This window comes from Atractosteus spatula, chromosome 6, assembly GCF_055471065.1.
Source record: "Atractosteus spatula isolate fAtrSpa1 chromosome 6, fAtrSpa1.hap1, whole genome shotgun sequence".
In the NCBI taxonomy this organism is placed as follows: Eukaryota; Metazoa; Chordata; class Actinopteri; order Semionotiformes; family Lepisosteidae; genus Atractosteus; species Atractosteus spatula.
The window spans coordinates 63,368,951-63,383,129 of NC_142711.1; the positions used below are offsets into that span (position 1 = coordinate 63,368,951).

At 47.2% G+C, this 14,179-nt stretch overlaps 1 protein-coding gene across 5 annotated transcripts in view; it reads right to left on the reverse strand.

Moving 5' to 3' along the window:
- The window catches only part of relch (RAB11 binding and LisH domain, coiled-coil and HEAT repeat containing), a 48,791-nt gene that overhangs the window by 14,638 nt on the left and 19,974 nt on the right, over positions 1 to 14,179 (reverse strand). For 2 of the 5 annotated variants that reach the window (XM_088918874.1, XM_088918873.1), the window contains exons 9-15: positions 13,732 to 13,807; positions 13,223 to 13,318; positions 5,409 to 5,521; positions 4,516 to 4,606; positions 1,563 to 1,634; positions 579 to 719; positions 169 to 333 (exon numbers count right to left, since the gene is read on the reverse strand). In XM_088918874.1, coding sequence (XP_088775000.1) covers positions 169 to 333; positions 579 to 719; positions 1,563 to 1,634; positions 4,516 to 4,606; positions 5,409 to 5,521; positions 13,223 to 13,318; positions 13,732 to 13,807 — 754 coding nt within the window. Of the gene's footprint in view, positions 1 to 168; positions 334 to 578; positions 720 to 1,562; positions 1,635 to 4,515; positions 4,607 to 5,408; positions 5,522 to 13,222; positions 13,319 to 13,731; positions 13,826 to 14,179 lie in introns of all 5 variants that reach the window. The other 3 variants (XM_088918872.1, XM_088918876.1, XM_088918875.1) reach the window with 2 other exon arrangements.

The following is a 14,179-nucleotide window of genomic DNA, read 5'->3' on the forward strand; positions in this document are numbered from 1 at the left end:
ATTCAGCAACCTGTGTGGCTGGGCACAAAACCCAGCCGGCGAGCTCTGAATGAGCAGCAGGCCAGCTCCCATGGATGACACGCGTGTGAGCTAGAGCAGAACCTTGAGGACTGGAAGATGCCGTGCGCCGGTGTGCATGCGAGGAGGAGCCGTCTTGCTCCGTCCTACCCTAAGCAGCCTCTCGATCCGGCCGAGCAGCGTGGGAATGAGCTGCGACTGCAGGTGGCCCAGCTCCGTCGTCCAGGCGGCGAAAGCCGGGATGAAGACCTGGTGAACGGCGTTGACCACGCGCTCTGAGGGGTCTCCCAGGGCCAGCAGCATCAGCTCGAAGCCCTGCCGGGAGAACACACGTGGAGGTTGGGCACTGTGCTCGGCAGGAGCTTGGGGGAGAAGTCACGCTACAGTGGCCCTCAGCCTAGTAGATCTGGAGGCTTCCCAGAAATATGGCCTTATTATAGCATCTCAGGGTAACATTACATTCCAGAAAGAGAAGTTACAGCGTTTTGATGCCAATTTCAAAAGAATTACCAATAGGTCACAGTTATAAGAAACAGCTTTAAGAGCTAGTGTTGATGTACCTGGGAGTACTTGTCTGGGTCATCAATATAGCCCATGATGATGCCCAGGCTCTTGACCACGGCCTCTCGGACCATGTCCGCCTTGTCTTCCGTCAGCATCTGCTGCAGCATTGACAGCACCAGCGAGCTGCGAATCTCCTTCTGAAAAAAGGGCAGGACTTCAGGAACGCCGCTCGCCGCAGCGTGCAACCAGCCGGAGACGAAGCAGCTGGCAATGCGAGACTGGAAGAGCGCTTGAAACCGAGAAGAGGAGACGCCTTCAACGCACAGGGCAGCGGGAGTCTGGAACAAGGGACCCAGCCACACTGTGGCTACACTGGCGTCCTTCGAGAATCCTTTCAGGATGCTATGGACTGCCAGTCAAACCAGAGGGGCCGAAAGGCCTGGTCTCGTTTCTAACCTTTCTCGTGTTCTTAAAAACACTGGCTATGTCAGCAACACATGGTGAGAAAGGAGACAAGCTATCACTGCATAAATTCATATGTATGACTATGGTCAAAACATTAGCCACAGCGCGTGGTTGCCGCAGGCCGGCAGCAGATGGGTTCTCTTCACCTTGCCCTTTCCGGAACAATCCTCAGGTCCTCCCATCTGCTGAGAACCAGTGAAACGGGGGGAGCGGGCGCCCCGTGACCCCACCTGCCGCTTCACTTGCTAAGGCCTCAGGCCAGGGAAATCCTGCTGGGGGGCTGCTGGGACTCCCAAACCCAGTCGGACATGAGTCCTACCCCGCCCAACCTGGCATGTTTTAGCGCAAGACTGGCGGCAACTGGTCACGGACACAACACACACGGCTGAGCGACACAGTCAAGGACAGGCGGCGTCCCAAGAACAGGAATGAGCTCCGGGCTCCTAGGGCCAGGACGCCTCGCCGTTGCCCAGAAGGAGCGGGGTTTAAATGAGAGAAAAGCCCATGAGTTGAGCAGGACTTCACGGTCATGAGCAGATCCCGCTCACGTTTACACGCAGGGCAGATTCTCTTACGGGCAAATATGGCGCCAGGGCTCCGCAGGACTCGGCCACCAGGAGCCTCCTCTCCGGATACTTGTGGTTGATCTGAGAAGAGTGGAAGAAACGAGTGAGTTATGTGTGTACTAAGTAACATCCTACTGCAAAGTGAAATGACTCAAGGGATTCACTGTCCTAGACAATTTTGGAACAACACAGAAAAAACTGATGTGAGTTTATTTCCTAAATGTCACTTCTAAATTACACTCAATTTATGTTATGTGTGGATAAGTATTTTGTACAAGCAAAACTGGCTTCTTATGTGCTAGAGCAGTGGTTCTCAAACTTTTTGGACCAAGTACCACCCCTAATCCAACCAAAGCATCCAAGTACCACCTACAAGTCATCATCTCATAGGAACCCCAGAAATTCTTAATGACCAACATGAGCGCGAGTGCACACACACACTCACACATACATATAATAAATATTATAATAATAAACTTCGTAGCGCCTTTAAAGGTGGCTTCTCAAAGTGTTTTACAGAAAAAAAACAGTAAAAACAACAAATAAAAATAATAAAAAAGCACCATTTCAGTGAGAGGGGTGAGCCTGTTTAGTCGAGCAAAGCAGATGTGAATTAATTTTTCGAGCCTTGATACAATTCACAACAGAGTCTAATAGATTTTAAATCATCAGGCATTTTCTTGATGGCAAAGGTCTCGCAGTGGATGTTGCAATGCATCCATTAATTTCTGGAGCAACCTCTCTAATTCGTGCAACTACACCGTTATGTCGGCTTGTCATTGCTCTAGCACAGTCTGTACAAACTCTGACGCATTTTATCCAGTGGATGCCATTCTCTTCGATAAATTCATTCAGAAGCTGAAATATGTGCTCTTCTGTAGTTCCTGTTGGTAGCGGTTTACAGAACAGAAAGTCCTCACGGGACGTACCCTCAAACCCGTATCTAACGTAAACGAGCAAATTGGCCAAATCGACTACAGACTCATCTAATTGCAGTGAAAAACATCTGCTCATCTTAAGGCGCTCTATCAGCGTACTTTCGATATAATACTTCATTTCAATAATTCTATTAATGACTGTGTCTTTCGGGGGGGGCAGCAGGTCGAGCTGTTCTGCACCTTTTTCTCCACACCTAATAGTGTGGCTTACCTGCTCTAGCAATCCGCAAGTTTGCATTTTCCTGCGTTTCCGTTTTTATTTCTGTATTTAAGTTTTTATTTCATGCGCATGGGAGCGAAACACAGAGACGCTCGGTGTATTTTTCTCAAACTAACTTAGAACAGTTCTTAAATATTTTTCTGTTATCTATCACGCTTTCCTGTGCTCACAAGATTACCAGCATTCGTAGCACGTATTTCTATGCATTCCTGTGTTTACAACGTTGGCATTGTTCCAAAATCACGCACATTCTCTTACCTCCCTATTTGCTGGAGATACAGTAGCTTTTTTTAAATACAATTGGTCACTTGCATCCGTAGCACGCATTTCTATAGAGTGGTATAGAATTACAGAGTATCTCTTGTGCCCACTGAAGTATTAGCGCGCGCTGTATCATAGTACGTAGGCTGCGTATTCGACACGTCTTAAAATACAAAATATGAAAACCCTTCCCAATTTTTCAGCGCACACAACACAGTTCCAGGGTCATTTGGCGTACCACCTGGCGGCACTCCACGTACCACTGCAGGTACGCGTACCACAGTTTGAGAACCACTGTGCTAGAGGGTCCAGAATAATTTGCAACAGAACACTTTTGAAGGTGAATTAAAAAATGTACAGTCATACGTTTTGCTGGGATTAAAACTTAAGAAATATATAGACATATGCCTTATTTCAAGTAATTTTCAGTGGTTGCCTACTGATGTTTTATTATAAAGTCTGGCAGGTAGTTATTGTTCCTAGCAAGAAATTTTCCTAGCAAGAAATTTCCACAGGAACTAAAACTTGTTAAAAAAACACCTGGCACACCTACATTTGGGTAGGTGTTTAACCAGGTGGCTAAAGCAATTCTTATGCTGCTACAGGGATTTTAATTCATATTATGTTCTGGTGTGTAGAAATAACATGTTTAAAAAACTAACAAAGGAAAAATTAATAAAAAAACAAAACTTCTCTAAATCAAACATCACGTTTAATATTAACTTGCGACCAGCTCACTTTCTACAAAGTTTAGAGTCTGAACAGAAGGTTTCTTTGTAAGGAAAATGGGAAACACAAAGCAATTACATTCCTCTTTTTTAAATCTATTTTAAAATCAATAGTTTTATCACTGGATAACAGGTTGTTTAATACGATTACTGTATCGATTGAATGAAAAAGGAAACCTTCACATTTTATATTTATTCTCTACCTTGAACAAAGCATCCTGACTCGGTGACCTGGATCACAGCCAGCATGAGATCTGTCCTCAATTGCCAACTCCCTACTCCCCCTTTCACTCAGAAAACAGGATAAACCGCTTAACCTCTGTGTGGTCTTGAACATCATTAGCCCACGAGCTCCAAGCTGTAGCTTCTTACTTGGACACACACAACTCCATTTTCCACCGGACTGGAAGGAAGGTGTTGGACTGTGACCCATGACTATTGTAATTGTGTCCCACTGATCTGAGCTACTCTTCATGTTCCCAGTTGGGTAAATCTGAGCCTTTTCAACCATTTACGGACGGACATTATTTGGTGGTAGAGGTGCCTGTACTGTGCACACATCTAAAACGCACGACACCTTCCTCGCGCGTCGCTATGTCTTAAGGGAGGAACCCACACAGATAAGGGGAGAACATCCAGACTTGGGGACCCCTCCCCTCCCTGTCCTGAACAGACCCCAGCACCCTGCAGCTGCGAGGACGCAGAGCGACACGCCACCTCAGGGTGCGCCACGGAACACGAACGCAGCTCCCGAGAGCTCCACGGGCTGGAGCACCCAGAGGCCCCCAGGCGTCACGGCGGAGAAGCGGCCTTACTTGCTCCCAGCACTGCGGGAGGAGCTCTGCTTCCACCCGCGTGGGACCCACGTGTCGGGCGAACGCCACGCAGCCGGTGAGAATCATCTGCCTGAGGACAGAGCGGGAGCCGGAGTCAGCGAGATGGGCACAGTGCCCCCCAGACCACACAACAGAACACTGCACAGCAGCGGTCTCACTTGAGAACGTCTAGGAAGGCTATAAACCGTGATCCTGGTGGCACTGCACAGAGCAAAGTCGCAGCTGTCATAATTAATTGAACAAGTAAAGGTTTATTCCACACCGAAAAGAAAAGGAAAAAAAAGAAGAGAAGTTTTGGCTGTGGACCCTTCTGTGGGTGTTAATTCATTATTATGTGAATACCAGAAAACGGGAGAGTCACGTTTATTCATGCCACTAAGCATTCCTTGAAATGAAATTCAAAAACGATATTCCCTGGGGAATTGAAGGAGGTGGCGCTTGTAAAACACTCAGTAGCACGGAACGGCACAGGAGCGGACACTCTTGTCTGTGCTGAGCCGCAGGGGAGGGAGGCACGCGTCCACTCCTCTGCAGGGCAACAGTTCAGAGCAGCCAGTCTACACAGGGAGCCGCCTGTGCTTACAGCACACATGCAGACTCCACACAGACAGCCACCCAGCGCGGGAATCGAACCCGGCACCCTGCAGCAGAGGAGCCCCCCCACACACACACCCAGCTGCCCCCTTGCCTCCTCAAGTCAAAGACTGTGAGGAACAAAATTCAGACCCACACGCGAAAACCAGAGCAACTGACTCAGAAACCGCTCGACTCTCCGGAGTCAGCGCTTACAATCAAACCGGCACGGTCTCTGTGCAGCTCGTCTGACAGCCCGCTTCCAGCTGGGTGTGCACCTGCACGGCCAGCCCCCTCACCTCTGCTCATCATCCGGTCTCTTGATGAGGTTGAAGAGGATGTGCAGCAGCTGATCTCTCTCCTTGGACTCGGGGTGCAGGCAGGCCGTGCACAGAATGAGGGGGATCAGCTCCTGTGGACGGGAGACGCCGTGAGCGCACAAGGCAGAGGCCTGGAGGGAAGCTAACACTCAGAGCCAGCTCTGCGGGGAATGCTGGGAGTGGAGAAGGGGAGCATCATGGGACTCAGAGCAGGAGGGGAGGAAGAACAACCACCAGCTGCTTTTATCTGTTTATTAAACACATACAACATAAAAGGGGTAGACGTACGATTTCACACAGAAGACAATAGTCATAGCTAGGGAGAAACAGCGGAACACACATTATGAACCAGCACCTCTTGCAACATCTGGGAAAGTGTGGGAAGCAGGGGCTGGACACCCTCCCAGTGAAGGTAAGTGATTCCAAGCACACGGATCGGAATTCACTCATGTCATGTCAAAGAGCAGGTAAGCTTTTCAAGGGATGCATGTTGTGTCAGTAAGCTAAGCCACTGGTCATGACGTTCTGTTGTTCCAGTTTTTATATTACTGTCTTTGCTATGAGAAGGGAAAGAAGTGACACTTTCTGGGTTTTAACAGCTGGGTGGACAGATGAGAGATTGCCAATTAAGCACCAGGATCTGGACCCACAATTACCAAACCAGTAGTCAGAGCCAAAACGTGAATATAAGGCTCAGCAGTATTTCTAGAACATTCATTGCTGGGAATGTCAGTTTCTGACATCTCCACAATACATTAGCTCTTTCCTGTGCAGTGCACCTTGCACCCTACCTATTATATTTTATATTGTTCTGTTTTATATTGAGTACATTGTGTTAAAATCTGTCCGGTATTCCCGAACCTGCCTGCTTATTCAGACAGCATCCCGCATGCCATGCATTTTCTTCCTATTTTTTATCTCAAATGTAAGTGGCTCCGTTTTACAGGGGGTAGAGGAGGGGGAAGCAAAACGCAAGAAACGTTAAAGAAGCCGTAAGAATGTCTGTGTGAATTTCAGCGATTCGGCTGTTTAATTCTCTCTGTACGACTGCAGCGGTACTTTCCCCCCTCTGGAGAGCGCAGTGCTTGCCCGGGCAGGCTGCTCGTGCAGCACTGGGCCAGCAGCGTGCGGCCGGGCGGCGTCCGCCCCCATGCTCCGATGGTGCTCAAGCGGCTCTGCGCCGAAGCGGAGGACGGCCTCACACGTTGGTACTTTGGAGGACGTCCGCACAATCCTCACCTCTCCCGTGCGAAAGAAGGGGCCAGAGAAGGGCTAGCCCTTTACGGAAACGACTGGGAGCAGCCCCTGAATCACATGTTCAATTTATGCGAGAGCTCCTGTCTCCCCCCAAAAAAGAGAACACAAACACAAAAAAAGAAAGCCGCTGTTTGCCCAGGCCGGCCGGGGGAATCGCGTGTGCCGACGGCACAGGCTGAACCAAAGGGCAACTTTCCCAGAGCACAAAGAAGCCCAGCGGACCAGACAGGACTACATTGTATTTAAGAGCTGGGCCGAGAACACAACGAGCGTGAAAGCGGATCACGAGAGTTTCGCAATGCTTCACAGCATGACCTAACCTGCCCATCGCTGACACAGCCCTCCTGTGGGGTTTCACCATGTCAGGAAAAACATTAAGTGTGCAAGGGTGCGAGAGAGTGTGCCTTTTGTCTTTTCGCAGACCCCAGCTTGCTCTCCAGTGTCAGCCATCGATACGGCGCCCCTGGAGCAGTTGGGGTTAAGGGCTTTGCTCAGGGGCCCAACGGAGTAGGATTCCTCTGCCGGCCGCAGGATACAAACCGGCAACCTTCCAGCCACAGGCGCAGACCCTGAGCCACAGAGCCACCTCTGACCTCCCGCTGCAACTCCAGCGAGAGACACTATTTGCAGATGCGAATTCCCTAACCTGCTCATACAGTACTATCAGGTGTCAAACTCCCCCAGACCCAGACATTGCTTCGCGCTTCGTGACAGAGCATAAGCATGATTCTGCCTAGAATGCATTTATTATAACAACAAATAGAATTAATGATAAAGTCTATAATAATAAAACAACTATAAGTTGGATTCTTACAGCGCACATTTAACCAAAGGAAAAACAAGTGGAGGACCTGCCGTATAAGACAAGAACTTTTCTTAAAGCTGCTTTTATCAGAAAGAATAACTAAGGAAGAGGGTACAACAAGTGGAGAAGTCTGGGACTGGCTTTTGAATTTTACATTCGGTAATCTCATCGCGAGACGGGACCGACTCATTAATCCTAAAACCAGCTCCATTTGGCGTCCTCACCCCTGCAATAAGGACGGCGTTCAGTCCTACTGGTGCTTCAACACTGAAATTGGATGCTTATCTGCCCGTTGCAGAGTAGTGCCCTGCAGCTAAAAGACTGATCAATCTTTTCCTTAGAAACACTGCAATCATTGCGTAATGCAGAGTGGCAACGAGCCAGACAGCTGCGTTTTTCAAACTTCGCAGCAACAAAGCATGATTATCACCAGACGCAACAGAAACATGGCAAACGAAGACAGGACGGGCTCAGTATCCAGACTGCAGTCAGACTCCAGCTGTGGCGCACTCCAGGAAGATGGTAACCCGTTTCAAAACAAGGCCCAGGGAGAAGTATTAGAATGAGCAGCGCGAGAGCAAACACAAATCATTCAGGCTGCTGACAGCTTCATGCCAGCTCTTCTTGTTTACCCATTGCAGGGAGCACTCAGGAGGAACCCACCTGCCCGGGTCTGAAAGGGCTGCATTATTCTCGCCCTGACCCCTCGGGTCAATTCAAAAACTGAAATGGCACCAAACTGCCGAGGGGAAGTGGCTTTAAACTGGAGCTCGGCATGCCAGGGGCGCGCGGACAGAGGCGCTATTGTAGCCAGACCGTCCCCACGAGGACACCTTCCAGAGGAAGCCTCCTGCCAGGCTGTTTACTTTGGCGGCTGCTCCCAGAGAGGTGTCTGGTTTCAGAGGAGCTGTGTCCACTGGCTCCCAGCCGGCCAGGCGCAGAGGGGCAAAGGATGAGCCGGCTTGAGAGCCGGCCGCGCTGTACTCTGGCTCGGTGCGTCTAAACGGCACAAGGCCGATAGTCTGGCCTCTCCCTTTATACTGACCGTCACTGGCTACCTGTGCGAGACAGACACCGGCGCTCTGAGGAATCAGGCCGCTGAGCCTGGGCCACTGCAGAGAATTTGTTTCCCTCTGAGCTTTTGTCCAAAGCAAAGTTATCGGGGTGACGGTTGTCTTGGTATCAGTATCTGCTGGCTGGCTTGCTGGAGCCACTTGGGGTGCAGTATCTCGTTTGGGGGTACAGCCGCCGCGTTCCCCAAGGCAAACGCCCTGAGCCCCACCCACTCCCCAGCTTCTGCCAAGCAATGCGTGGACAGGGGCCGGTCTCCGTACCCAAACCACAACAACGCCCCAAACCAGGGCTTCCCTTACTGTGCTTTTCCTTTCCAACCCTTTTCCTTTTTGTACACGCAGATTAATCTTAACCCCCCCCCGCAAAAAAAATTAAATTAAAAACTGTTAGGAACAAAGATTTATTCGCCTAATAGTATCGCAACAGAGGGGATTTTTAAACCTAATACACATGTAGCCAGTCAACAATATCGAATTATTAATAGGTCTGGAATATCAGCACCTCATGCAGCCGACTTCATTTGTGAGAGGGACCAAGGCGAACACCCGGGGCTAGTTGAAAAGTGGAATGGGACCTGGAAAGATATGAACAAAGCGTCTAATTCCATACGTCATAGACTATTTCAATTTCAGTTTCTTCATGGAGTGCACCTCACGCCCAGAACACGCAAGCTGACAGAGCCGTCTGTATCATTGCTCTAAACTATAAAATGTCGGCTGTAACAGATGAAATAAGGGTTAAATCATACTTTTATATGCTTATAATGGGGAAAAAATGCTTTACAACTTGAGACTTTTATAGTCCAGATAAAGAGATATGGGACACAATCTGAGAAAAGATTAGCAATTCTGTTTTATTTTCGTAACAGTTGTCAAAGGTCATGCTTGTCAGTCGGCGTGACAGGGACTTGGCCATGAGGATGGGTTGCTATTACAAGATGTCACCCTTTTTTTCTAGGCGGTCAATTATCTAACCAACATATCGAGCGCCTATTTATTTCTACAGACTCTTCTGTAGATCTGGAAAAAAAAAAGTAGAACAAAACACAAAGCACACAGAGACTCCCAGCACAGGGTCAACATCTCGACTTTTAAAAAAAAAATTCTCCGGTATACAGTGTTGGATTTCTCAGAAGGCGTCAGGCCCGATCTTTCAGTACAGGATTCCTTAAGAATTCTCAAAGAGAACGAACATCTTGCGAATCTGATTATTTTTACAGTGCACGATGGGACGCAGGAACAGACATTGCAAACGAGGAGGCTCCTGAGCCCATCAAGCTTGTTTGGCCATTACCGGAAGCCAGAATGCCAGCGAGAACTTTACTAGGCCACTTGTTACCACCCTCTGTAAAAAACTCCCCTCTAACCATCTAGTGACCCCACTCCAATCTGAGCTATACATTAACCAGCTCTTAATCCAGAGAAATGCACCGCCTTGAAGGCCAACTGCCGGATTTTAATAATTAACCTTTAATGAGGAACTTGATCAAAAGTCTTCTGAAAACCTAAAGATACCTTATCACATGCTGTTACTCTATTAATTTCCTGAGCGCTCTGACACGAGTGTAATGTGACACCGTAGAGTCGTGCGTGACCCGTTGCTACAGAATTCCCCATCTTTAACAGCGCAGGCTGGACACCTGCACTAAACCCCACTATTTCAGCACAGTAGGGGAAAAACCCTGAAGTCCGCAGAGCAGAAGAAATAGTCTGCCGTAAATTAAATGTGAAGGTGGTCAGTCGTATTCAATAAGGTTATTCGATTTCTTACGGAGACCCTTTGTTCCTGCAGACAACTGATCAGAAAAAAACAATCTGAGCTCCAAGTTTTTCCCCCCCAAACACACACTGGCTAAAGCTCAATGGGTGCAACTTACGAGACCACTTTAAGCACCACGGTAGTTATCAAAAGTAAACAGCTCAAAAATAATCACTACAGCAAATAGCACCCACTGTGTGCTTATATTGCATGTGATGATCAGGAATGAGGAAGTTTCTTTCATTCAAAAAGGCTGTTTTTCTTTAAGGTCTGGAGCAATTCCAAGCTCCCATTAAAACTGTCACTTGTACCAAAAAGCAAAACAGTGCCATGCAAATTTTCAGCGCTGGAGAAGGCTTTCTGTATACTGTTTTGTTCTTCTCAAGTGAGTCAAAACATCTGAGCTATCTACTCACGCCTGAAGGGTACATTCAGGACAGGTGCAGATCTTGCTTTAGTAATGTATTAACTGGTTCTGCAGACAAACTCCATTTAGGATCTCAACTTTCACGTTATCTTACTGTTCATAATATGTTATCCAAAATCTGTCTCTAATTCTTAATTAAAATGTGTCAACTTAGCATAGAAAGATTACATTTATGAGCCGTTCAATAACTCTCCTTTATAAGAACACCCTCTATTTCCTCTATATGAAGCAAAGAAAGGCAGTTTAGGACATGGGCATGAATCTCTTGCCCAGCAGAGACTCACACACAGTTTAAAGATCTTCACCTCTATTGGAAGAAATCGTTTCTTGCCTCCTGAAGGTGATATCTTCGTGCCAGTCACATCCCACCGACTGTGGTGTCATTTAAAAGCAAAGAAACCAAGAGAGACCATTCAAATGACAAAGCAAATCAGTAAAATACTGACGATTTTAGAAAAGGCTAATTTTCTCTCTTGAATCATATACCTTTATTACTAAAAGCAACTGCGATGAAGAAATTCCGGAACACCAGGGAACGTTAGCTCTACAATAGCCCGAGAGGGCTTTGTAAGTTTGTGGGCCATAAGAACATTAGAATACCCAAGGCCACAATTTTTGACTGTAATTTTCACAATCAAAGCCATGCTGGTTTTCTCCTCCTTGCCAAAGGCAACAGCATTTATATTCAATTACCTTATTTTCTACCAGTGCGTTAACATCCTAGGGGAAGATCACACCCAAAAAAGTTGAGCTGACCTTTCCAACTTGCACCCCGTCACAATATACAGTACAGCAAATACTAATGTATCAGTAAAATACTCAAAGCCACTAGTACTGGAAAAACAAAGGAGTCTTTTACATCAACTGTGATGCTCAGCTCTAGTGTTGAAAAAACCACGTGAACACAAACGCGCTCCTAGTGCATCGTGCGAGTTTCAGAAATGGCTCGGCTTGCTGTGCACGGTCACCTGTGGTTATCACAGCTCCTGCGTCCTCCTTGGGATTTTCAAGCTTTTTAATAAACGGCATAACATAACCCTCACTCCTGTCTGCAAAAGCTCTTATAAACTCTGCTGAATAAACGTTTCTTTTTTCTTTAGCGCTTAATTGGAGCCGTCATGCACAGTTAGATCAGAAAGCAAGTGGCAGTCTTGTCACTGATCACAGGAGGAATGTTTTTTACAGCCTGGAATGTAAAGAAAGGTAAATTTATTTGAGAAGAAGTAACATTTCTCAGGAAGACCTGCTAGCTAACTGAAAAAACACCAGAGTTGCTGTAAAAAGTCTTCATTTACAGTAATTACAATTAAATGAGCAAACAAAGTGCTTCTAAGCAAGCCTCTGTTGCTGCTTTGCCAGGCCAGTGCTAACAGGTTCACGGCCCTAGTGCCTCAGGGCCACTCTTCCAGAGCTTTATTTACTCCTTTTAGCCCAATAATTACATTCCAGTGAAGACGTAGCCAAAAATACAGGTATACTGTTTGGGCTCCCATTCTTCTTACTCCTGCTAAGAATAAATAATAAAACAGTAACGCAAAGCTGTCGCTTAAGACATCTAGTAGGAATCCTTAAAGGAAGTCGTTGGTGAGCAATGTTAACAGGGGCGAATATGCAGCAGAAAACTAGAACACAGGAGGCGACTTGTACTTGGTGTTCAGTAACTCCATTGCTATGCAGCCAAACGGTCAACTGATGATTTAAGTATTAGCCCTAGGTTATTACTCTGCATTACCTTGCCAGAATTCAGCTGTGAATTCTTTCTGATAAACTGCACATAGCACCCAGAACAGGACACATTTCCAAAAGTGTATTCCTAAATGCATTTGACTGAAATTCCAGCAATTATTCTCTGCTAAATGTCAATTAAATATGTCTGACTTGTTAAGTACTAAGCTGCATATTCAACCAGTTTGCTAAAATCCAAAGACATGGATGTTAAAGGCGTATAGAGATATTAATACATTATATTTTCTTGTTATACTTAAGGTGCAATTACTTACCTAATGATTTAGTGTTTAATGTTTTAACTTGACTATGATTAGATACTTAAATAAATCTGTTATGTCTCATTATCAAAAATAAAAGCATTTGGGCCCAAGTGTGAGTGTGCATGTCAAGCAGAAGTGGAGTTCGGTCCTAATAAAAGCAGAGCGCAGCATGGTTGTTCAGAGCTTTAACTGCTTAAGAGCAAATGGGCAGCAAATTAAAGCAAAGCACCAAGCCCACTGAAAACAACACAGACAGCGACAGCATGCAGATATGTTGAACTCACCTGGCACAGATGCACAACCATTCTCTAGGAGCAGAGATGCATGCACAAAATAAGAAGGCGATTGAAAGTAACAGACTGTCACACAGTGGAAAAACGAGCACAAAGTGAAACAGAAAAATCAACGCAGGCTCCAAAGATGGCAAACGGAAGCCAAGAAGAAGGCGGCCCACGCGCCTGCCGGGGGGACGGCTTGACGTTACCTCTCTCTTCGCTAGCAGCACGTTCGGGACGATGTGAGGCAGGCAGCGCCCCAGCATCAGCATGACACTCTGCTCGCTGTCGGCGATACGGGACACCTGCGCGGGAGAGAGACAGGTCGTCAGGGCCGGCGCTGACGCTCCCACCACCAGGGGGCGCACTGGATAGGCGGTGCTGCAGCCTCCAGCCCAGCCTCGGCGCCAAAGGAGGAACGAGAGACTGACGTGCTCTACTGTCCACTTCTAGCTTCTGGCATTTTGACCATTCCGTTTTAAGCTAAGAGCCCAATCTGGACAGATCTGTATCTCCCAGTCAGGCTGGATTTAAATGGCACGCTGAGGGGAGCAAGCAATGTCACTTTCAAGGGCTACCGCAACACTTCACACGGGCTGCTCATGAACGGCTCACTTTGAGGCTGGGATTAACGCGAGTTCATTCATACGTGACAAGCTCGGTTTCTTCTCCTACACACTGAGCTGTAGTAATAACAGTCACGCGAGATCGGTCTTACCTCAGAACCAAGACGACTGTCTGCAGACATTCGACAGAAGGATAAGAGTGCTTGGTGAAATGCAGGAGACAGCTTTCTGGAATGCAAAGACAGTCTGCATCTGTTAATGCGCGCTACATAATCCCACACCTGAAACAGTCAACTCATCCTCCTCCCGAATCTGGGAGCACTGACCCCACTGAGAGAACAATTGTTACGGAAGTGAGTTAAAAAACCTAACATTAACTCCCTACAAAAGTTAATACAGCAAATTCTGCTCTTCTTCCACTATGTAAATGTTTATAAGGTCGAATTTCACTTTCATTGTAAACAAGATTCTCTTTTAGATACCTGCAGCTTGCCGGTAATCCGCAGCTCTGTCTTTCAGTGAAGCATGACAGAGCCCTCTAGTGTCTGCTGGGTGTACAAACTCCGACTGATGGGCCATTTGGTCAGAAGCTGTCACCAC